Source organism: Protomyctophum bolini, assembly GCF_963924005.1.
Source record: "Protomyctophum bolini genome assembly, chromosome: 12".
In the NCBI taxonomy this organism is placed as follows: domain Eukaryota; kingdom Metazoa; phylum Chordata; class Actinopteri; order Myctophiformes; family Myctophidae; genus Protomyctophum; species Protomyctophum bolini.
In genome coordinates this window covers 38,937,539-38,961,898 of record NC_137873.1, presented here as the reverse complement: position 1 = coordinate 38,961,898, position 24,360 = coordinate 38,937,539, and the positions used below count along the sequence as shown (strand labels likewise).

The following is a 24,360-nucleotide window of genomic DNA, read 5'->3' as shown; positions in this document are numbered from 1 at the left end:
GGAAACCTCGTTATGAATCTGATCTCAGGTCAGAATGGGTTAACTAGTAACTAAAAATGTCCAAATAAACGCAGTGGAGTAAAAGTATATAATATTTGCCTCGGAAATGTAGTCTCTCTCTCTCTAGGTCGTCCTCAGACGAGCCCTCCATCGTCGTAGTCTCTCTCTCTCTCTAGGTCGTCCTCAGAGTAGACGAGCCCTCCATGGTCGTTTCCAGTCATCCCGGTTCTCCGTACATCCGGCCAGTTCGTTGGTACTTTGCACTCGTCTGCATCGTTCTTGAGTACATATAGTGGAGTAGAAATAAAAGTATTGGAAATTGGAAATGCTCATGTAAAGTACAAATACCTCAAGATGGTACTTAAGTAGCCTAAATGTACATTCCACCACTTAGTATATACAAACATAATTCACTTGTTATAAATACAAAGTGATATAATTTGGGTATGACGTTTACCTTTGTATGCATTTAGCACAGGGGTTTTTCAACTGATTGTGAACGAGGGACCACCACCCTGACTTAGAATCAACCTGGGGACCACTATTGTGTTGGGTGGGGATATGGGCTAAGATTAGTGCTTTTGTAAGTTAACACTTGTACTGTTTCTCAACCGTTGACTACTACTGGTAAAATGTCCTAATGACTCAACCAGACAGTCCGGTGCACTTCCCCCTTCTTGAGATTCTAACTCCCTTTTCCTGTTGAATTTCTTGAACTCCAACTTGTCAGTAAATGACTAGTGACTACATGGATGGACTCATCATGGGTCACCAGGTCATTCAGTTCACGGTTTCTCAACTAGTGGAAAGAGCATTTAAAACAAATCAACAAATCCTACATTACTAAATGCATGGTCAGGGGCCACATGCAATACCTCCACGGACCACCTGTTGAAAACCCATAGGGAGCGTGTGTGTGACTAAGACTAATCATTGTGTATATTCCTGCACTATACCTGCATTGAGTGACCTTGGTACATAGAATTTGATCTATTGAAGATTCTGACCTTCAAATGTACATCATTTCTGTTTTGATTGTATTGCTGTATTGTTGTATTGTTCTTTCTGCTTTGGCAATGTAAACGTATGTTTTCTCATGCCAATAAAGCCCTTTGAATTGAATTGAATTGAATTGTGTGTGCAAAGTTTAGTATCTACCGGGTTAACGGTGCCGGAGATTAGCTGTTAACAGACGGACGGACGGACGGACGGACGGACGGAGGGCAAAACATACTCTCTCCCCGCATGCCTTCGGCCTGGTGGAGACAAGCCCCTGTAGGGATTTTTGTGTTATCCTTTTAACAATCCCTATAGTGTAAACCTTATACCAATCTGTCAACCCAGGTATTTGGTCAAGTAATCAAAGAGTGCAGAGCAAATAAAACAAGTTCTACCAGATCCCTAGCATCTGTCTCTAGTCTAAACAACTCCACTATCTAGATCTTTATCATTAACGTGGACAAGCAAACCCAATGTCTATCTCTAAATACATTAACATACAGTATGTGCACAAGTAACATATATCTATCTGCATTGTAGAACTAGTATCTATCACAAAAAAATGATGGTCAATTTATATATATATATATATATATATATATATATATATATATATATATATATATATAGTTATTTGAATACATCTTCCTGCGATGTGTAAAGGGGGGATGTTCCTTTGATGAATACTTCACAATGTGTTATCCAATGGTAATAACAATAATTAGGACTACATTTATCTCAAATCAAATACTTAGAATGCAAATCCTTCCCGGGGAGGATAAACTGTGGATCTCTCACTCTCTGCTACGCTGTGTGATGGAAGCTGCCCTCATTGTTACGTCATGTCTCTCTCTCTCTCTCTCTCTCTCTCTCTCTCTCTCTCAATAGTTAATGGGGGGGGTAGAGAAACCTGAGAGCGACTCCACCCCCCCCACCACCCCCCTCCCCTCCTGGTCTCCTCTGCTAGCCAATGGCAGCGGTTGCCGGGTGGAACCGAGGGCTGTGAAACTATAAAATAGTCCTGCTGTGTGTGTACAGTGGGGCAGAGCTTGAGTGAGGTCTCACAGACTCAACAGGGAGGTTGTGTGTGTGTGTGTGTGTGTGTTGCACATGCTTTGCATCTTCATTCTGCAAAAAAAAAAAAAAAAAAAAAAAACACACAAAAAGTGCATCCTTCTTCTTCTCAAAGCAACCACTTCTTCTTCAACCACCTCCAGTGACTCCTCCACCAACCAACCAAACAACAGAGCAACAACTAACCAGCAAACATGAAGACAACTCTAGCCACGCTGACACTCTGCCTGGCGGCTCTCGTGGCCACCGGCTTCCCCTTCGAGAGGAAAGGGGGCGCGGCGGCGGGGACCGGCGGCGGCGGCGGCGGGACCGGCGGCAACAAGGAGAAGCGGGTCCAGGTCCAGTACGCCGGCTGGGACGACGTCAACGTCATCGCCCACGGCCTGCTGCAGCTGGGCCAGGGGCTGAAGGAGCACGTGGACAAGACCAAGGTCCAGATGCGGGACATCTCGGCCAAGCTCCGGAGCCTCAACGGCACGGTGGTGGCAGAGAAGGCGGCGGCGGGCCAGAGGGCGGCCGACGGGGAGGCTCTGAGGGCGCGCGTGCGGGGGCTCGAGGACAGAGAGGGGCAGGTGCTGAACGTCACGGCCGCGCTCAGGGAGAAGGCCGAGCAGGAGGAGCAGCGCGGGAGGAAGATGGTGATGGAGAGGATGACGCGGCTGGAGGAAAGGGTGGACGCCTCGCTGCTACAAGGGAAGGGGAAGCTGCTGCCCGACACCAACGCCAACGCCGCCGCCGGGAACTACAGTGACGCCGGTGTCGTCCAGGTGAGACTCCATGGTTGGACCGTCAGGGGGGGGGGTTGGTTGGTTTTCTCTCTGGAATTATTGCAGGTGGCAATGGGGGGTTTTTTTAGGGGGAAAAGCAGAGGGGGGGACATGGATTTTAAAAAAAGTAAATTCTTCTAAATCTTGTTTCTGTGTCAGTGGTTCTCAACATTCTTCAGGTCAAGGACCTCCAGAATTATCTGTATTTGGCTGCGGACGGTGGACCCCCCATCTGAAAATATAGTAGTTCACGGGGACCCTCTCCCAGAAGCAGACGTTTGAGTTAAAAACGTTAAGAATATTTATTCCAAATGTGTGCCACATTTTCACGGTTTCTCAAAAATAGCAGACCTACACCGAGTGTCACGCTATATGAGCTTGTAGATCTGCTATTTTTCAACAGCTAAAGCGTAACATAATGCTTAAAACACCAAAAGGGGTTCCCGCCCAGAAAGTTTAGGGGCAAGTGTGGCGATAGCACAATGAGGATAAAGAGGGTTATCTATTTGTCTTCCTTCATTTCTCTCCCATTGTGTGGATCAATTCTTCCATCGGTTATACATTAAGTTAAAACCCAACAGACAAACTGTGCTTTTTTTCTGCAGGCAGATCATTATGTGGGTGCCACGCAATATTACAGTATAGCCCACTTACAACAATGTATGTAAAGGTTAAGCAACTTTTTAGTATCTGAACTGTATTGAGTGTATGAGTTAATGAATGAATGAAGGAATAATGGGGCAGTGGGCCAGCTTGTGCAACAAATGGGGGTGGGTCTAGGTGGGATTACCAGTCGGAACAAATATAAGAGGCACTTTTTTGTTTGATAGACAAGGACAGTTGGCTTGCCTGGTGGGGTTATTTCTATATTGACTCAAAGGGATCTGAATGGCGAGGCAATCTGGGGCGTACGTGGGGGGGGTGTATGCTTAACCTCAATCAATGGACACTAGAACGAAACAGGCAAAGGGACCTGTACTCAGTGTACTGCAGTTGCATAGCCTTTTTAAGTTATAATTTCAATATATTATGGTGTGATCTATATAAGGATCACCCTGCTGGAGATTGTGCTTTGCAATTGCTGCTGTTGCATTGCTTGCTTGCTTCCACCATGCACGTGCAAGCCCGTATAAAAGTTGAATCGCAGAACATTTTTAAGAGTGCCATGTTGGAAAATCCCACGCTCAAGTGAGCGAGTTATGTAACCTAAGCACGTAGGTCCGTTGGGGAAGTAGGCTACCGTGCATTTAGCCTGTATAACCGCTTGCTAAAAATCTGGATATAAATGCATAAGAAAACACAGCGATTTAAGTATAGGCTCAGTTGGCTTTACTTTTAAGTGTATTAAAGGGCACTGCTCTGGTTGTTGCGCTAATTTATTGTGGGTGATTTGATTTGTCTTGATTCGTCCTGAAATTGTGCTGCTGCACCACGTACATGACCGACCGTTGCTTTTCTAAAGTTATAGCATTCGATATCTACTCCCTAGACATGAACTATAGATCTGTAAAGAGAAGAGAGAACAGCTCAGTGAGAGATATTATATATACCTGCTTTGTGCTTTCAGACGATGCTAGAGACCCAGAACAGACGGATCGATGACCTCGTGGAGAGAATCCAACTGCAACAGGACAAACTGGACAAACAGAATGTGCGCATCAGAACCCTCCAGAATCAGGTAATTAATGTTTGTTAGTTGTATTATTAATAAGGAACAAATGTTAAGTATAGGCTATGATTTTTAAACAGCTACTGTACCGATTCAAACGTGCTGGAGCATTTGGGAACGAAATTGTGTGGCTATACTTTATTACATTTGACTATACGAGGCTAACACGTGTTATGCCTTCAATTGCACTATTAATATTACTATTTTGACGTTCTCAGATTCAGCTCACAAAGGAGAGGGCATCCTTCAAAGCCAGCAGGACAGACACCACAAAGCAAAATGGAAGTGTGGAGCAACGCGACTCACCCATCGGTAAGTTAACTTACAAGGCCCTGCAGGAAGATAGTTTCACAATCCTTCTTTACGATCCACGTTAAGTCGGCTAATTAAATGCACTTGAACTAATCCTAACCTTAAATGCGATCATCGACCATCTGTTTAAGAGAACGAACGCAAAGACGCTTAACATCAGTAGCACTTAGGAACGGCTGGTCCAATTAAAAATCGTTCCCCAATTAAATGTGTGTGTGGGGGCGGGGGGGGGCATTCGCCAATAATTGTCACTGTTAATTAATTAATAAATATAAAAAGAAAATATGCTTGTGCAGAGCAGGAGTATTCCGTCTTTAACCTCCTTTCTCATTTAACAAGGCATATATACCAGATCAGCCCAAATAAGTCAGAAACGGGCAGAAGAATGGAATTATTCATGGTGAATTAGACAATATCCACAGCAGGCAAACTTTACAGTTGACTCTGAAAAGGCAGTTAATGACTCGAGTCTTGACCTCCAGTCCTACCCAAGCATCTGCCGCTGCAATCACACATTGCTCACAGAATTATACAGTGCTATGACTGGGTCCAATAGGCCTAGTCATAATGCCTTGCTTTCACTGGGCCTGTGTCAAGCTGGAGACCGGCCAACTGGGGAAAAGTTCAGACACAAGAGATCGGATCCCTCTGCTTTTTTATATGAACAATTGATTAACCGAGTGACTGCAAGTTCCTGTTTAGTCTTTAACGATAAAACACATGTGTAATGCGCCTGCGCAACCCCACATCATTTTGATATCGTGCTCATAAGTTGTTAAGTGCCAACAAAATTGTCCTAATCGTTTTTTTTTTAATCACAAAACGGGGTATCTTATGACGGCGGATAAAACAATATCGTTTCAACATAACGAGCCTATAACTTCGTTGACTTTTTTTAAAACGCTTTAAATTAGCGAGAGTTTTTTTTTAAGCCCCCGGGCCGGTATGTCTTTCTGTTGTCACGTTTTCTTGATCACAAATTCTAGGCTAAAAAAATAATAACACAGAGCCAGCCAACAAGTAGGTGAGAGGTGAAACTGTATAGCCCGGAGGCTTATTCGCTACAGATCACAATAAGACCTCTGATGGCAGCATTATTCTGACATCAGCAGGATTTGAGGAATGCCTAGCAAAAAAAACACACAGCCAGCCAGCATCATCCACCATCCACCATCCCCACTGGCCAGGCTCCAACTGGGGGAAAGGTTGCTGAGTCTCGGACACAGTGTTAAGTCAGGGTCACACACACACAGCACTAGAGAGAGAGAGAGAGAGAGAGAGAGAGAGCCCGGCTGGTACAAAGGGATTTACTCACCCCGTCATTCTGGGTGGGTGGGTGGGTGGGGATGGGGGGGGTGGTGGGGAGGAAGGAGGGGAGAGGAGGAAAAAGGAGGAAGAAGAAGAAAGAAAGAAAGGGAGGTCTATTTTTTTTTGTCGGGGTTGAACTTTGTACACACATCTCTCTGTTGTTGTGAAGACACTTATTACCTCCTCCTCTTGTGTTCGTTCGGGCCTGCTCACGGAAGCATCTCTGCAGAAAATGCCCAGCGACCTTTCCCCCAGATCTGTCACTGAGTCAGACGGCCCTCTCCTCCTCCTCCTCCTCCTCCTCCACCTCTCATCCTCTCCTCTCCTCCCCCATCGCCACCACGGAGACCCCCAGTCAGTCCCCATCTCTCTCCTTCTGTCTTTGTCGTCGTAATGTAAAAAAAAAGAGAAACCCCTGCCCCCTCCCCCCCCCCCCACCCCAATGCGGTTGTCCCCTGCCTTAATATAAAATCATAATAACAACAATAAAACATTATTGAAGGGGGGTGCTGCTGGGCTGGCTGCGCCTTATGAGCCATACAACAGCTCAAATTGGCCCCCTCGGGCGCCTTTGCATGTGTTTCTGTGTGCACCACTGTCCCCAACACATAGCAACACAGCCTGCATTCTGTCCTACGCCACTCCAAGAGCATCCCCTGTGCATGCCCAGGCCATGCGCTGCTACGTCACACACTGGATGCTGTGCATGTGAGGAATTGGGGGGGTGGGAGTAGAGTAGAGGGAGGAGGAGGAGGAGGAGGGGGGTTTTAGAGGAATGTATGGCTAGATCCGTGTAATCAATAGCCTAGGAAGGCAAGCAGCTGAGGGGGGGGGGGGGTGTCTGCTTGGGAACTGGGAGAAAGGTCATGTTTACTACTCGAGGCAAGGAGTTCTCACTCGCTGCCAGTCTCTCTCTCCTTTGTTCAGTCTAGTGACTCACGGCCACGTTTTTTTATCTCTCTTGCGGTTTCCAAACTCGGCGATAAGTTCGCGTGGGTCCCTCCTTCCGTAGACTCTCTCTTTTATTTGCAAACACACACATCTTTCCCAGGGGATCGGGAGCAGCAGCCAGAGCAACAATAACAAAGCCTTATTGCGAAAATGCATCCCCAAACCGTGACCTACTTCTGAAGCAGTGTGCTATGTGTGGCGATTCATATTTCCTGTTTAAATAACTGCTCTACTTCTCCACCCTTGAGTGTGAATTCAATGTTGTCCTTTTCAGGACAAGTAGTTGTTAGAAAAGACCCAAGTGGATCATTTTGCCCTTTCCTTTAAAACAAATCCCTCAACAATAGTGGCACACATTTCCATGCAGTAAAAGATAAAGACAGGTTTCTGTTGCTCTTTTTTAAAGACAAACCCAAATACCATAAAATGTGTCATTTATAAATAGGGTGTGTGTGTGTATATACACCGGTCTAGGGCAAAGGTTGATGGCTCTTTTTGTGTTTGTGGCCTTGAACGGTACTGACGTTTGAGTATATCAAGCCGCGTAAAGTTATTGTTTTATTTATGCTAACAGTGTTGTGGGTTTCTTTCCTCCCCTCTTGTTGTTCTCTTTCTAGAAATGGCAGCGAACTGTCACGAGGTGTTTCTGCGCGGCGAGACGGCCAGCGGCGTCTACACCGTCCAGCCGTCGGGCGGCGGCCAGTCCTTTGAAGTCTTCTGTGAAATGACAGCCGGTAAGTTCTTCTTTCTTTCCCCTGCACAGACGGAAGTAGGAATTAAACCAGGGAAACAATCTGTTGACAACCGCGACTTCAAACGGAAGGGATATATACTAGCTCAAAGTCTCAAAACTGTTGTTTACAGTTAAAAGGGGGGGTGGGTGGGGGGGGGGTTCCCTTATACTGTGTGAGCTCACGCACTCCCGTTTAGCGCAGGGACGCGAGATTAGGACACGACGGTAATCCTTTTTCAAACGTTTGTTCTGTCTCTCTCTCCTCTAACAGAAGGTGGATGGACGGTGATTCAGCGGCGTCAGGACGGCTCTGTTGACTTTGACCAGCTATGGCAGGCCTACCAGAAAGGCTTTGGCAGCTTGAATGGTAAGTACATCCGCTGTCTGTCTCTGTCTCACTAAGGCTGGGCCAGTGTGGAGAGAGAGAGGGGATTATACGGTGGTTTATAGTCTATAACACTACATCATTACTACACTAAATGACAGACTATGAAAAGCGTCTTAGCTTCTGCCCGGAAATGAAGATTATCTCCCGCATTTTAAGATGGCTTTTTTGTGATTCCCTGGCCTTGCCCCAAAAGTAGACGATTACTACTTGTTGACCCAATTCGGTTTGATTAACCCATTCTTTTTTTACCCGAGATCAGATTCTAAAAATGTCTTCTATACATCCTGACAGTTTTCTGAAAAAGCTATGTTTCCATGTCAGTCGTTCTTCGATTTTTCTAAAATAGCAGACCTACGGTGGCGCGCTACGAGCTTGTAGATCTGCTATTTTTCAATAGCTAAAGCATAACACAACACAATGCTAACACCAAAAGGGGTTCCCGACCCAGAACACACCTCGATAGCAAGGGAAATATATCGATCAAGTTGGATGCTAATGGAAAGCAAGTAAAAGGTTTTAGCACAAGTTTCAAAAAGTAGAACAACAAGCTATTATAGCTATAGTTAAGTTATTCCACCCTGCACTGGGTGCGCTGTTTTTTAAGGGGTGCATACTTAGTTTAGACTATAGTCATTGGTTAGACATGGGTTAAGGTTAGGTTTAGGTGTGCTGCCCCGTGGGAGGTTAGGTTTAGGGTGAGGATTTGAGATAGGTTCTAGTTGTAGGACTAATGACTGGTCTAACCAATGACTGGTCTAACCAAAAACTGTCTAAACTAAGTACTGCACTCGTTTTTTTTAACGCTTGGTCCTTTGTCTCCCTCTCTAGGAGAGTTCTGGTTGGGCCTGGAGAAGGTTCACTCGCTGTCCAAAGGCGCCGACTACGTGCTCAAGATACAGTTCTCCGACTGGAAGGGCGACTCGGACTCCCTCCGCCTCCGCTTCCGCCTGGGCGGAGAGGAGACCAAGTACACCCTCCACGTCCAGGACGCCGTGGGGAACCTGGAGAGCTCCCTGGTCACCTCCTCGGGGCTTCCCTTCTCCACCCGGGACCAAGACAACGACCAGAAACCTGACACCAACTGTGCCAAACATCTCTCCGGTAAGGGTTTTGTGAAAGGCTTTTGTGAAAATGTGCCACAAATTAAGAATATATATTCCTCCCCGGAACGACATTTTCAGAGGGGGGTCGGCGGCCAATTACATATATTTCTGGGGGTCCTTGACATGGAAATGTTTGAGAACGACTGACATAGAAACATACACAGAAAACTTTTCTCAGGTCTTAAACTAACTATTTTCCCTCGTCTCTCCTCTCTCTCTCTCTCTCTCAGGAGGCTGGTGGTTCAGTAACTGCGGCCATTCCAACCTGAACGGCCGATACTTCCAGAGCCCGCCGCCCAAGCAGAGGCACCAGAGGAAGCAGGGCGTGTTCTGGAAGACCTGGAGAGGGCGCTACTACCCTCTGAAGACCACCGCCATGATGGTCGCCCCCGCCGAGATAGGCAACAAGTCATAAAAGAAAAAAGGAACAAGACCTTTTTCTCTCTTTCTTTTTAATGGTTTGACGACGGTGAAGGGGGGGGGGGGAGCTCGGTTTCAACTCCCCCCGTTTCAACGTCTGGGCGTCGTCTCCCAGCTGTGGCATAAGACTTTACAACAGAGCTAAAGAAAAAAGCCCACAAAACACAACCCCAGAAGAACTCATGCTTGAACGGGCTCCATGTTTCCATCGCTCTTGTTTTCTGAAAGCTAACGCCTCGACTCCACAGAAAGAGAGAATGTTAAGAGACACGTTTTTAACGACGGAGCACGGCTGGTGTTGATGAAAAGAGGAGTGGGAGATATAGACTGTGGTACCGACAACCAGCACAGCAGTAGTAAGGGGTTTGTTTGAGGCCTATTCCATTAGCAAAAAAAAAAAGAAAAGCTAGAGGGCCCCTAGGACTCAAATAGTAAAGCTTTAGTGGAGTATGGTTGGGGCGAGTACTGGCCTGTGTTGCCGTGTCGCAAGCCAAGCCAGCGTTTTCAACGAGCTGAAACTTGTTCTCCAGAAATGTGTGTTTTTCTTTTAAATGCATGTGTTGAGCTGTGTTTGAGATATAAGCGACAAAATGGAACTGTTACAAAAAAAATGGCTTCAAAAAGCTGCGTTGAATTGTAGAGGATTTGAAAGGCAGCTGGTGCCCCGATGGTGCGGACCAAACGATGACTTTGAACTTAATCAAAGTCATTATTACACAAAAAAAAATATTGACCCCCTCCCCCCCTCAAAGGCATTACTTTTTTTTATATAAAAATGTGTCACTGTGTTAAGAATGATTGACAACTGACTGGGTCTTTGTTTGACTTACCGTTTCCCCTGCAATGCACGAGGCACTGATGAAAAACCATTCCAGCCTTTTGTACAGTAATAATGTAATGTACGCGTACAGTATAACGTAATGTACCCTTATACATTAGTTGTTTCCCCCTGTGGAGATTGTCTGAATCATTTTGAATCATTTTAAGTCATATTGACTGACCCTTAAAAGATTTTAGAAATGTTTTTTTGTTGTTGTTGTACATAGTGTAATGTAATGTATGAATGAATGTTGTTCTTTTCATAACTTCTACTGTAACTGATCTCTGTTTGTTGTGACGTTTTGTTGTGACGCGAGAGGTTTGTGATTGTTACCCTTTATTTAAGTGCTGAAAAAAAGATCCGTATATTATGTCTTGTGCTGCCTGTTTGTAATTTATATTGTCTGTATTTGTCCGTTTCATATTTTCCAGATGTAACTATTGTTTTTCTAAAAAAAAAAGAAAAAAAAAGACAATAACAGATTCTTGGCCAGAATGAGCCAATAAAATTGATTTAAACTAAAAAAAATAAAACCTTCGTCTCTGTTGAATTTGAGGGGAAACTGTTCAAAAGCATGCTCGTAGATTGGCTATTTTAAACCACGAAATAATGTGCATTTTGGTTATAGTTTGGGTCCTCGGGAGACTAGATCTACAAATGTATCTCCTGGACTAGACCACTGATGTTTCTGCCAGAAATTTTCTATTTTAGTCTCTTGAATAGCTTTCATTTAGTTTTAGTCACATTTTAGTCACCTGGAATGTTTAAGTGTTAGTCTAGTTTTAGTCGAAAATGGCCCGATCTACAAGCTCGTAGATCTGCTATTTTCAGCATGCAACCAAGTGTAACATGACTTATGCTGGATCTCTTGTCCACTATAGTCCCTTCATCCAACATTTTAGTTTTCATTTGCTGACGAAATTGTCAATACACTCAGTCTTTTAGTTTTAGTCATCGTAGCTTCGTTTTCAGTCAGTGAAAAAAGGTACGTCGACGAACATTCTTCGTCTTGGTTTTAGTCGAAAAAAAACGACACTGGACTACACCTTTTGGTGTTTTAAACATTATGTAATAATTTAGCTATTGAAAAACTCATAGGGCGCGCTACGAGCTTGTGTAGGTCTGCTATTTTTGAAAAGTCGTGAAAATGTGCCTCAAATTTGGAATATATTTTTTCAGAACGAACATTTTTAACTCAAATCTTTGCTTCTGGGGGGGGGGGGGGGGCGGAGGCCCTGGAACAACATATTTTCAGATGGGGGTCGGGGGCCCAATAATAAACAGATAATCTTTGGGGTCCTTGACATGAAATATTGAGTGATATAGAAACATAGATACGACATTTAGAAGACTTTCTTTTTCCAGGCCTATAAACGGCTTAACGTCACAACATGCAGATGTGGCAGACGACGGGTTAAGTTAGTTCTTGGCATGTGGAGCATCTCGACAGGCAGGTGACGGGGGAGGAATGTTCTGACAGCGCTCGCAGCTTAATAAGCCATTTTAATCGGGAACCCCTTTTGGGTGTTAGCGTTACGTTATGCTTTAGCTATTGAAAAATAGCAGATCTACAAGCTCATAGCGCGCCACCGAGTGGCGCGCTACGAGCTTGTAGGTCTGCCATTTTTGAAAAAATCGAAAAAGCGACTGACATAGAAGACATTTTTTTAGAATCTGATCTCGGGTCAGAATGGAAAACTGTCAGGATGTATAGAAGACATTTTTAGAATCTGATCTCGGGTCAGAATGGAAAACTGTCAGGATGTACGTACCGTATAGAAGACATTTTTAGAATCTGATCTCGGGTCAGAATGGAAAACTGTCAGGATGTATAGGCCTAGAAGACATTTTTTGAATCTGATCTCGGGTCAGAATGGGTTAAGCTTGCCGGATCGCGTGGCACGCCATGCAGCAATCGCCGTGAAACATCCTGATCCCAACCCATAACTGGATGATAGAAAACATGTCAAATTCTTTATAACAAACTTACATAGATTTATGACTCTGTGATAGACTGCAGGGTGCGTGCAAGCAGAGCAGTGGGAATAAGCATTGGCTTGGCTTAGTTATAACTTTCCCTGGAAAAACAACTACGTTGGCCAGCATTAAGTCATTCTGACCCGAGATCAGATTCATACGAGGTTTCCACTGGTACACACAGCTGGTCTGATTAACCCATTCTGACCTGAGATCAGATTCTAAAAATGCCAGTCGCTCTTCGATTTTTCAAAAATAGCAGACCTACAAGCTCATAGCGCGCCACTCGGTGGCGCGCTATGAGCTTGTAGATCTGCTATTTTTCAATAGCTAAAGCATGACATGATGCTAACACCAAAATGGGTTCCCGTTCAGAATGGGTTAAGTCTGGATGGATTAAAACATACGGTAGATTAAAACGTTATACTGTACCATTGGGTGAAAATGTCAGACCTTTATTAGATCAATGACGGACGACGATTCACTGGATGCAACACCTGCCCATCTCTATAATGACAACAACAAACATTTTTATAATGCATTACAGTCACTGTTATATAGATTACTTATAATAAGTGGTCATTGGGTCAAGTGAAATTAAAATTCAATAACAAGACCAAACATGACTATACACATGAATGTACTTTACTTGAATCACCCAATGGTGACTTTTTACATTAAAACAGTGATTATAAATAATGTATTACCAATTACAAGTTATGATAATTAGGATACACTAGGATCCTTGCAAGGCGAATGTTTGTGCATGTCCAACAGACTGCTGGGCGAGCGCTGGCGCTTTGAATTCATCCTGTATACTGGCCATATATGGAGCGCGTCTTGAGTGTACAGGGTTTGATGAGCTCAGATCGACACATGGAATGTCAGAACAGGAAGGACGGGTGCATGGGGGAAGGATCAACATGGAATGTCAGAACAGGTCAGCTCCATATATGGAGATCTAAGGGTTTTTAGGTCAGATGTAGAGTTGCTGGCCGGCTCCATATATGCAGATCTATTTAGGTGATGATCCAGTCTTCTGGTTATCCAGGGTTTGATGAGGTCAGTGTCGTGATCTTCATCTATGGAGACGCGGCCATATCGTAATGTGGTCACGAGGCGTTGGTCACGAGGCGTGACCATATATGGAGGCGTGATGTCACGTCACGTCACGAGTTGTGACCATATATGGTTTATTTTTCAAGCACAGTTCTTACTGTATATGAAGCGACCTAAAATCTCCCTATGGGGATTACAATGCAAATAAAGAAATACATGAACCGGTGTATTGGCGCCCTCTACTGGAAGTGACGTCAGACTAACTCCACCACTTCTCCCACCTCTCATGGAAGTCAATTGACAATAAAGTCACAGCACCAACTTTGATGAGGCAGTATTGCTTTGTTTCCAAAATACAAGGTTTTCTTCATTTCCTGAAAACATGGACATTTTTAATTTCCTGAAAAATTAACATTTAGAGATATGTGCCTCTCTCACCACGGCCTCTGGAAGTGAGACGGACCGTCAGGAAGACCGTTTCCTATACAGCCTATAAGATTCAGACTGTCGTATTTTGTGTTTTATATCCATTCTGACATTTTCAATCTACTACGAGATTCAATCTCGTAGATTGAAAATGTCAGAATCGATAAAAGACATCTCTACGAGAGTCTGAATCTTAACCCATTCTGAACGGGAACGCATTTTGGTGTTTAGCATCATGTTATGCTTTAGCTATTTTTGAAAAATCGAAGGAACGACTGACATTTTTAGAATCTGATCTCAGGTCAGAATGGGTTAATCAGACCAGTGTGTGTCCAGTGGAAACCTCGTATGAATCTGATCTCAGGTCAGAATGGGTTAAGGCGGTTCTTCGAAACGCTGGGTGTTGTTACTCGGTACCAGGCTGGTGAAATAGCCAATAATGCGCTTTTGCACAAAATATCACCTGGACCTCTTTGGTGGGGACGTAACGGCTACAAATAAAAGGTGTAAGAAAGCCTTCTATAGTGTGCAATTCTCCTTTAACTCTGAGTGCATACAAATGGAACCAAATGGACCCGTCAGGGTCCATTTGTACACTCAGAGTTACAGACCCATTTGGTTCCAAACTATCATTTAGCTCCCCAGCTAAATGATAGTTTGGAACCAAACCAAAACTCCCTCAAGGACCCTTTGGGAACCAGCGCTTTTATAGCGCCTTTTATTCAAAACACGCTGCGAGACAGTAGCACCTCTGTACCTCATAAGTACAGTGCTTTCTTTGTATATCTATATATATATATATATATAAATGTGTATGTGCGGAATTATAACCACCACCACTGCCAAAATGTACCGAACATGGCCATATATATACAGTATACATGGGGAGTTCAGAGGCATGGTGTGTGTGGGGGCGTAATAAAGCAGCAACAATCTCTGCCGCGCGGTCGGTCGGTAATATAAGATCAAGGTTAGGCATTAATCACCTCGATAGCGGCGAGTTTAGTTACCCATGGCAACCGGGGGGGGGGGGGGGGGGGGAGGAGGAGGAGGCATCGCTCATGGGGGTTGCCGTGGCAACTGGCACTGAAGGACCCCAAGCGCCTCCGTGCTGCGGCGGCACCTGTGTGAGGCTTTCACAAGCACTTACAAAGCCCCTTTAAGCCATTCTGACCCGAGATCAGATTCATACGACGAGGTTTCCACTGGACACACACTGGTCTGATTAACCCATTCTGACCTGAGATCAGATTCTAAAAATGACAAGTCGTTTTTTTTCGATTTTTCAAAAATAGCAGACCTACAAGCTCGTAGCGCGCCACTCGGTGGCGCGCTACGAGCTTGTAGATCTGCTATTTTTCAATAGCTAAAGCATTAACATGACACCAACACTGAAAATGGGTTCCCATTCAGAATGGGTTAATGTCCTCACAGTGGTGGGTGATATAAGGGCAGGGCAGTATAGAGGCTTTTTATATTGCCGGCTCCATCCTGAACGCTCATAAACATAAACCCACAGTAGGAATATTAACCCGTTTTAGACCCGAGGACGATTCTACGATGAGCTTTCTGGACATTTTCATGTCAAGGAAACCCCAAAATGATTATGTAAACGACCGCCGATCTGATCACCCCCAATCTGAAAATATGTCGTTCCAGCAGGGACCCTCCCTCCCGGAAGCAAAGATTTGAGTTAAAAAAAAAAATTCGCTCTGAGAGAATATATATATATATTCAAAGATTCGTGCCACATTTTCCAAAAATAGCAGATCTATACGAGCTGGCACCGAGTGCCTGCACGCTATACGAGCTTGTAGATCTGCTATTATTTCAATAGCTAAAGCATAACATGACACAACATAAGGTGCTTAAAAGACCAAAAGTGAGTAGACAAACAAATCCTATTGAGATGACTATACTACTGTTACCTCTGGCCAGTGAGTGACCCTGGCATGTGTTAAGACATGTGCATGCATGTAATCCTGGTCTCTAAACTGCCTCCCCCTGGCCAGCCGGGGCGCCTGATGGAGGGGAAAGGAACTGGTTGGAATAATGTGTTCCTTCCACACGCTACGTCCAACCAGGGAAACTCCCCCCTGTCAGGTGTAAAGGAGCAACTTGGACACTCAGGCATGAAGGAAGCATGAGTTAAGTCCGTTGCTCTCCCCAGGTTGGCGGAGGGTGTGTAGAGCCCAGGATCACAGTAGATGATTGGCACAGGGGTGAAAAATAGGTTACAAAATCGTGGAATAAAAAATATATTAGTTAAAAAAAGACATGTGCATGCAGCAGACGATCATGTACAATGTACTGTATATGTTGTGCGTGTCAGTGTTGATTTCGTCGACTAAAACTACGACGAAAAATGTTTCGTCGACTACCTATTTTTCCCACTGACGAAAACCAAACCAAATGAAAACCAAGCTACGATGACTTAAGACTAAATACATTGACAATTCTGTCGACAAATAAAAACTAGACTAAAATGTTAGGAAAGGCACTAGTGGACAAAACATTTCACGCTTGGTTGTATGTTGAAAATAGCCGATCTACGAGAGCTGCGACGCGTTGTGGGCTTGTAGATCGGCTATTTGTAAAAAACAGTCATTACGACGGCATCAGGGCCATTTCAGTCGACTAAATCAACTGTAGATTTAGTCGACTGAAATCTCATGACATTTAGTCGACTAAAACTAGACCAACAACTAACACATTCCAGGTGACTAAAACTAAATGAAAACTTTTGAAGAGAGACTACACGACCAACGACTATAAAATCAAAACTTGCTGCCAAAAACAAACAATGCTTCATCATACAGTACATTTATTTATCATGTACAAAGTGTGTATTTCCAGGCGGTACAAAGCTGTTTTTAAGACTCCAGTGCTCGCCCTCTCCAGTTTTGTCTTTTTATTGCGGTAAAAAAGGTAAAATACCAGCATGATCAAAGAAGAGTCAAGAGGTACTTTTGGCAAATATTCATAAAGTATGTCTTATAGAAGGCAAGCAGACATCTTTGAGCGCTGTGTAAATGTGGAGGAGGAGGAGGAGGAGGAGGAGGAGAGGGGCGAGGATAAACGGCGCGAAAAAAGTGTCAAATGAGTGTGGCGTCCCATCGGGGGCACTCATTAAAAAGAATAAAAATTCATAAAAATATTTATTTTAAACAATACACACTTAAAATAGTTGATGCGAGGAGAGCCTGCCATTCTTAAAACACAACCTTCCCAAGGTTCGAACACTCATGTACTGTTTATCCCATCACATTTCACAAGGTGGTCATTTTTTTGTTCTTATACGTTGTACCCATAGTGAGCAGAATATGGTAAGTATAAGCAAACAAAATGGCCACCATGTAAATATGGTCTATAATTCATGTGCAACGCGAGTGTACGTGTGAAAGAAAACTGTGTGTAGGTCATGATTGAGACTCACGTCCGCAAGATGCGTCGTCGATCGATAGGTTCGTATTTTGAGCAGTTCATTTACAGTCACTATTCCTAGTGCTGGAGGGTGGGGGGGGAGGCTCAACGGAATAAAAAGGTGGTGCTGAAGGAACAAAAAACACACACACACACACACACACACGCGCACACACACGCACACACACTCACACCAAAACATTTGGCAAAAACAATCATGGTTCCAGAGATGAAGACGTGGTGGTGGTGGTAGGGGGTGAAGGGGATTTAGTCTGTGAGGAGACACAGCACTGTGGACATTTCTACATACAGTACACGCCAACTTGTCGGTCGGTCTGTCTGTCTGTCTGTTCACTTCTTTTGGGGGCCCCTGGTAAAAAAAAACTGTTGCCCCCCCCCCCCCCCCCCCCTCAACCTCACCCCCCGCCACTCTGCACACACACACAAGAGGGGAAGCGCGACATGACGACGGAGACAGAGATAAAAGCAAGAGAGAGAAAGAACTGTAACAGCAAGAGAAACAAGAGAGCGAGAGAAAGAGAGAGAGAGAGAGAGACAGTGACAGTGGAAGAATAGTTTGATAAGTGAGATGTCCAGTTTGAGAGTTGTTGAGGGGGGGGAGTCGGGTGGGTGTGTGTGTGTGTGTGTGTGTGTGTGTGTGTGTGTGTGTGGCTACAGAATGTCTCTGATAAGTCTCTCTGTGACACTTTTTGTTGTTGTTGAGTACAACAGGGTTGGAGGAGGAGGAGGCTATCATGGATGTGGAGGGTCTGTCATAGAGGTGGGTGGGTGGGGGGGTTGGGAGGTGGATGACAGCCGGCGTTTGGGGGGGGGGGGGGTGTGTGTGTTTTTTTCTCTCCTCAAAGATATTGTTGTAAAAAGTGCAGCAGCATGATCTCGTAGTGCTCTCCAGACTCCGGGCAGCGGATGCTGTGCCGCTCGTTGGGGTAGACCTATAGGAGACAGGACAGGAGAAGACAAAACAAGCGCAAATTGACTAAATCAATTAATTACCAGCTGCATTATTATTATTATCTGTGGGTCTGCTGCTGACGTTATGCCACTTTTTAGCTGCGCTCCGCTGTTATGCTCAAATTAGTGACCCTAAAGAATTCTGAGGCAACGTGGCTTGAGACGAGGCAGCCAGTCAGAACTGCTCGACTAGCCATTCCCGTGCAGACGATGGGATGTTATGGGTTGTTGGTTGCCAGTGGTGGCAACTGTCGTGACAGAAATAAGCTAAGCAGCCTCCAAAAACCAGACCAGGCAAGCAACTGTGAATGAATCCACGTTAGGCTGGAAATATGCAGGCTTGGCAACCAGTGTTGACAGAGCAGGCTCAGCAGAAAATGATCTCCTGTCGGGACTTTCACAAGCTAATATTGACCAGCTTGCAGCTGGTAAAAAGGGGGTAATCAGGTTAATTCTAAAAATCTGTTATCCAAGTCTGGTTCACTTTTATTGTACTTCACAAAGGGCTGCAACTAACCAACTATCCATTATCTGCTTGTCGATTTCAATCGAAGTAGATTTTTGAAGCAGTGATGTAAACAGGTTTTCAATGTAACGAGTCCCGGGATGCAGGGATGGTCTTTTAGAAATGAGTCCCAGGGACATGTTATGAGTCCTACTTCAACGACGTTATAGGAGTCATATTTACACATTACAAATTGCAGCATTTAACCAATTTTATATGGTTATAATGTGGTTATATTCATGTAGAAAACGGAAGAAGAAATGATTATTAAAAAAAATAAACTAATCCTGGTCTCTAAACTGCCTCCCCCTGGCCAGCCGGGGCGCCTGATGGAGGGGAAAGGAACTGGTTGGAATAACGTGTTCCTTCCACGCGCTACGTCCAACCAGGGAAACTCCCCCCTGTCAGGTTTAAAGGAGCAACTTGGACACTCGGGCATGAGTTAAGTCCGTTGCTCTCCCCAGGTTGGCGGAGGGTGTGTAGAGCCCAGGATCACAGTAGATGATTGGCACAGGGGTGAAAAATGGGTTACAAAATAGTGGGATAAAAAAATATTTAGAATAAAAAAAATAAACTACCGCAATTTCCTTTCACGATTTTCTTTTGACGTGGATTATTTTTTACTGCACATGCATGAGTACAGTACGGTAGTGCATCCCGTGGATGCAGACGTCGTTGTTTTAACTGCGTTTTGGGATGCAAAATGCACCCCATTTTTAATTTACTATCCATTATCTTCTTGTTGATTTCAATCAAAAATAGATTTTCTATAAGTGACAAAAATGGTTACTCCGATGAGCCACTTTTGCCACTATTTTATACTTGGTTGTACTTCGTCGTGCAAAAATAGCGTGTACAAGCTCACCAAGTACATGATGAGGTGAGCATTTGGATATGCTATACTATGAAAATCTAATTTGATTTAAAGTTAAAATGCGGCCCTATATTTCAAACTACTGAACCTATATTCAGACCAATGTCATTCAGAAGTTAGTCAAAGCATAATTAGAGTTTTGTAACAAACAAAAATTCTCCAGATGGACCGTTTGGAAGGTAGGAAAGGATTAGTCACCTCTGGTGGAAAATGATCAACACGGACAGAGTGAGAGTGAGAGTGAGAGTGAGAGTGAGAGAGAGAGAGAGAGAGAGAGAGGGGACCTGGGAGAGGGACCTGCAGCACATCTGGCTGCAAAGTATGTGACTGCATGTCACAAAATGAGGGACACTTAGAAAAAGACTATTATCTTGACACAAACCATCTCGACACACCACGGACACATTTAATACTGTACATTTTGACAGTATTTTCATATTGTATTGTGAAAATTAATGTTCTATTTGCTTGTTTTCTGTTAAATGTTGTATTTATTTCATTTTGTTTGGTTCTTTTGTTGAACTTCATGCTTTGGCAATACTGTAGCTACTACATTCATGCCAATAAAGCTAACTGAATTGAATTGAATTGAATTGAGAGAGAGAGAGAGAGAGAGAGAGAGAGAGAGAGAGAGAGAGAGCAGTGGTTCCCAAAGTGGGGTCTAGGGACCCCCAGGGGTCCTTGAGGGAGTTCCAGGGGGTCCCCAGCTAAATGATAGTTTCGAACCAAATGGACCCTCATGGGTCTATAACTCTGAGAGTGTACAAAATGGGTGTTTGTACACTCTCAGAGTTAGAATTAACATCGATTTTACAATATAAATTGGGGGTCCCAGAGATAGAAATGCCATTAAATGGGGGGGGGGTCTGTGTAGACTAATATGCATGTCAAACTAGGGGTCCTTGACATTAACCCATTTTGGTCGGGAAGTGGAACCCATTTTGGTGTTGGCATCATGTCGTGCTTTAGCTAATTGAAAAATAGCAGATCTACAAGCTCATAGCGCGCCACCGAGTGGCGCACTACGAACTTGTAGGTCTGCTATTTTTGAAAAATCAAAGTCATTTTTAGAATCTGATCTCAGGTCAGAATGGGTTAATAATGAAACTATCAGGATGAGGATGTAATAGACATTTTTAGAATCTGATCTCAGGTCAGAATGGGTTAAGATGCGTTGAGAATCACTGCTAGAGCCGTACAAATCTTCTCTTGTGCATTATCTGCATTATCTCTTCAAATGGGGGTCTTCCCCACGGGCTGATTACTAGTGTCAATTTGGGGGTCCTTGACATGGGGGGACCCCTGAGAGAGAGAGAGAGAGCTTGGTGAGACTAACCTGTAGCTGGTAGGGCTTCCCAGCGCGGATTATCTGTGACACCAAGAAGTTGGTGTGGAAAAAGTGCACGTTTTCATCCAGGAAGCCATGGAGGATGAGCAGACGGTTGGGCCTGAAAGAATGTCAAGAACATCAGGAGGGTTAAAACACCAGTGTTGTTTTTGGCAGCACCAGTAAGACGCGCAAACGCGGGAAGCGAACGCAGCTGAGACCCTGCAGATCATGTCTGTCTGTCTGTCTGTGTGTCTGTCCCGCTGTTACTGTATATGTGGACCTGGCCCCTTTTGTGCCCATATATGGAGCTGAGTGGACCTGGCCCCTTTTGTGCCCATATATGGAGCTGAGTGGACCTGGCCCCTTTTGTGCCCATATATGGAGCTGAGTGATTGCTGATGCAACACACTCCATATTTGGACGTATAGCGGGACAGACACACAGACAGACACACAGACACACAGACAGACATGATCTGCTAGGTCTCATAGTAAGTGCTCACTGCGTTCGCAACTATTTTAGTTTTAGTTCATAGTGTCTTTGAATAGTTTTCACTTAGTTTTTTAGTCACATTTTAGTCACCTGGAATGTTTTAGCGTTTGGTCTAGTTTTAGTCGACTAAATATCATATGATTTTCGTCGACTAAAATGTGTTTTGGCGAGCCTCGATGCCGTCGTAATGACTGATTTTACACTAGCTGAAAATAGTCGATCTACAAGCATACAACGCGCGTTGTGAGCTTGTAGATCGGCTATTTTCAGCATACAACCAAAGTGTAAAATGACTTATACTGGATCTCTTGTCCACTAGGCCCTTCCTAACATTTTAGTCTAGTTTTAATTTGTTGACGAAATTGTCCATATATTTAGTCTTAGCTTTAGTCATCATAGCTTAGTTTTCATTTAGTTTGTCAGTGGGGGAAAAAAAGGTAGTCGACGAACATTTTTCGTCTTCGTTTTAGCCGACAAAAACCAACACGTAATAAAGTGCTGTTATGTAACTACTGTACCCGAGAATATCTCATATTCACTAAGCGGCTTACGAGAGACAGACACGAGAGAGAGAGAGAGAGAGAGAGAGAGAGAGAGAGAGAGAGAGACAGAGAGAGACAGAGAGAGAGACAGAGACAGAGACAGAGAGAGAGAGAGAGAGAGAGACAGAGAGAGAGAGAGAGAGAGAGAGAATCTGGCAGTGAAAGTTTGGCTGCCAAGATAATTCCAACATAATATCGTCTGCGGGAGGAAACAGGAAACCAACCCAACTCAATTTTAAATAAGCGCTATTTGAACACCCTTTACTGTCTGTGTGTCGTTTCGAAAATATTGAACCAATGCCATGGAAAGTTAGTACAAATCGTTTGGGGACAAAACCTCTTAACTCCATTGGCCCCTCAAACGGTCTGCTAAAGCAGCAATAACTCCACCACCTCTCCCCCTCTCATGGGAGAAATTGACAATATATATGAAGTCACAACACCAACTTTTTTGGAGTTAGGTGGTTTCTCCCCCCCGACAGCAGAGACATACAACACCACTTAATGTATTGTCATCTTCATTTCATAAACCCATTACTCTTTTTTCTTTTTCTGCAGAACACACAGCAGTACCAGGTCATCCAATGTCCAGATTTGTGGCTCTGACACAACAGCCCCGGGGAGCCACAGACAAGCCCAAAAGCTCAACGGTTAAGGATTAACCTGTGATGTCACTAAAAGCAGCTTTTCTATACCACACCATAGACAACCAATCTTAAATGTCATCATACTACTAGCATGTGACATGTCAAACTAGGGGGTTTTCATGATTCTCAATCCATTCCAAGCATTGGTTTTGCACCAAAAAAAACACCCCTTGGCCTCAATTCGGCCAAGGAGTGTTTTGAGTTATTTGTGCAAGTGGATATGGCCTGAATTTAGGCCAAGGAGTGTTCGGATGAAAAGGTATGATGACATTTTGCCTTATATTGGTTGGCTATGGTGTGGTAAACAAAAATGTCCGTAACTTTTCGCGATATTTCCGGCAGAGCAGACCTCTCATTCTGTGGACCTTAATGACCAAGGAAGAAAATAACACATAATGTCATGACATCACAGGTCCTCTCAAATGTTTGGTGCTGGCTCCCCGGCTGTACAGTAGATAACGTTACAGTTGTCCTTCTAGGTCAAGGTGTAGACTTGTGTAGACGACTCTGTCGTTTGAGAAATACTGCAGCCGCAGGGCTGAGTCCGTGAGTCGGTTTTGACGTGCATAAATAATGTAGTGAATAGCTTAAAGGCTTGATTTATACACAGTCGTGTATCGTGTGTCTCTGGCACCGAAAATAGCTGATCTACAAGCTCACAATGCAGTCACGTTGCAATGCGTCGCAAAGCTTGTAGATCGGGTATGTTCGGTGCGAGACACCAGCGAATATAACCCGAGTCTAAATCAGGCTTGCGAGTCATGCTTGCGGCATGCCACCATGCGGGGAACCCCTTTTGGGGGTTTTAAGCATTATGTTATACTTTAGCTATTGAAAAATAGCAGATCTAAAAGCTTGTAGCGCGGCACCGAGTGCCACGCAACGAGCTTGTAGATCTGCTATTTCTTTTTAATCGTGAAAATGTGGCGCAAATTTCGAATATATATTCTTTCAGAGCGAACATTTTTAAGTAAAATCTTTGCTTCTGGGGGGGGGGGGGTCCCTCCCTGGAACAAAATATTTTGAGATGGGGTCTGAGGACATAACTGTCCGGAGGAACCCTCATAACTCCATTTTTGAGGTTTTTTATTTTATTCCATAAATCAGTGCTATTGAGGGGAGGTGGGGGGGTCCTTGACATGAATATGTTTGAGTTACGACTGACATTGAAACATTTTTCTGACACATTTTTCTGAGAACTGTCAGGATTTAGAAGACGAATCGTCCTCAGGTCAAAATGGGTTAAATAAAATGAGGCTCATCATTAATCATCATTAATCATCATCGTTAAGACACTTACAGTTACCAACGTTAGTGTACAGGAGGCACAGAGGAGATATGATCGAGGTCTATAAACTTGTTCACCAGATATATGACTTTACAGCCGAGCCTGTTGTCCATTTTTGGGACAGCAGGTATGAGTTGAGAGGGAATTCTCTTAAACTCTTACCACTAAATTGTCATTCAGAAAAGAGAAAGAATTTCTTTACACTTAGAGCTGTCAGAGCATGGAATACACTTCCAGAGGAAGTGGTCCAGGCTCCTTCAGTCAATACTTTTAAGAATAGA

General features: G+C 44.1%; 2 protein-coding genes across 4 annotated transcripts in view; one reads left to right on the top strand and one right to left on the bottom strand.

Annotated features, from left to right (window-relative positions):
* The first annotated feature begins 2,046 nt into the window (after positions 1-2,046).
* angptl4 (angiopoietin-like 4) lies at positions 2,047-11,082 on the top strand. Its single transcript, XM_080779241.1, has 7 exons — positions 2,047-2,840; positions 4,408-4,518; positions 4,728-4,821; positions 7,698-7,814; positions 8,085-8,180; positions 9,030-9,302; positions 9,535-11,082. Exons 1-7 carry the CDS (start codon positions 2,268-2,270, stop codon positions 9,717-9,719), a joined length of 1,449 nt encoding a protein of 482 aa, XP_080635367.1. The 5' UTR covers positions 2,047-2,267; the 3' UTR covers positions 9,720-11,082.
* Positions 11,083-16,813: 5,731 nt separating this feature from the next.
* Positions 16,814-24,360, bottom strand: part of LOC308325653 (dipeptidyl peptidase 9-like) — a 43,897-nt gene continuing 36,350 nt past the window's right edge. For all 3 annotated transcript variants that reach the window (XM_080778213.1, XM_080778214.1, XM_080778215.1), the window contains exons 20-21: positions 21,117-21,228; positions 16,814-18,382 (exon numbers count right to left, since the gene is read on the bottom strand). In XM_080778213.1, coding sequence (XP_080634339.1) covers positions 18,290-18,382; positions 21,117-21,228 — 205 coding nt within the window. In that variant the 3' untranslated portion in view covers positions 16,814-18,289. The remainder of the gene's footprint in view (positions 18,383-21,116; positions 21,229-24,360) is intronic.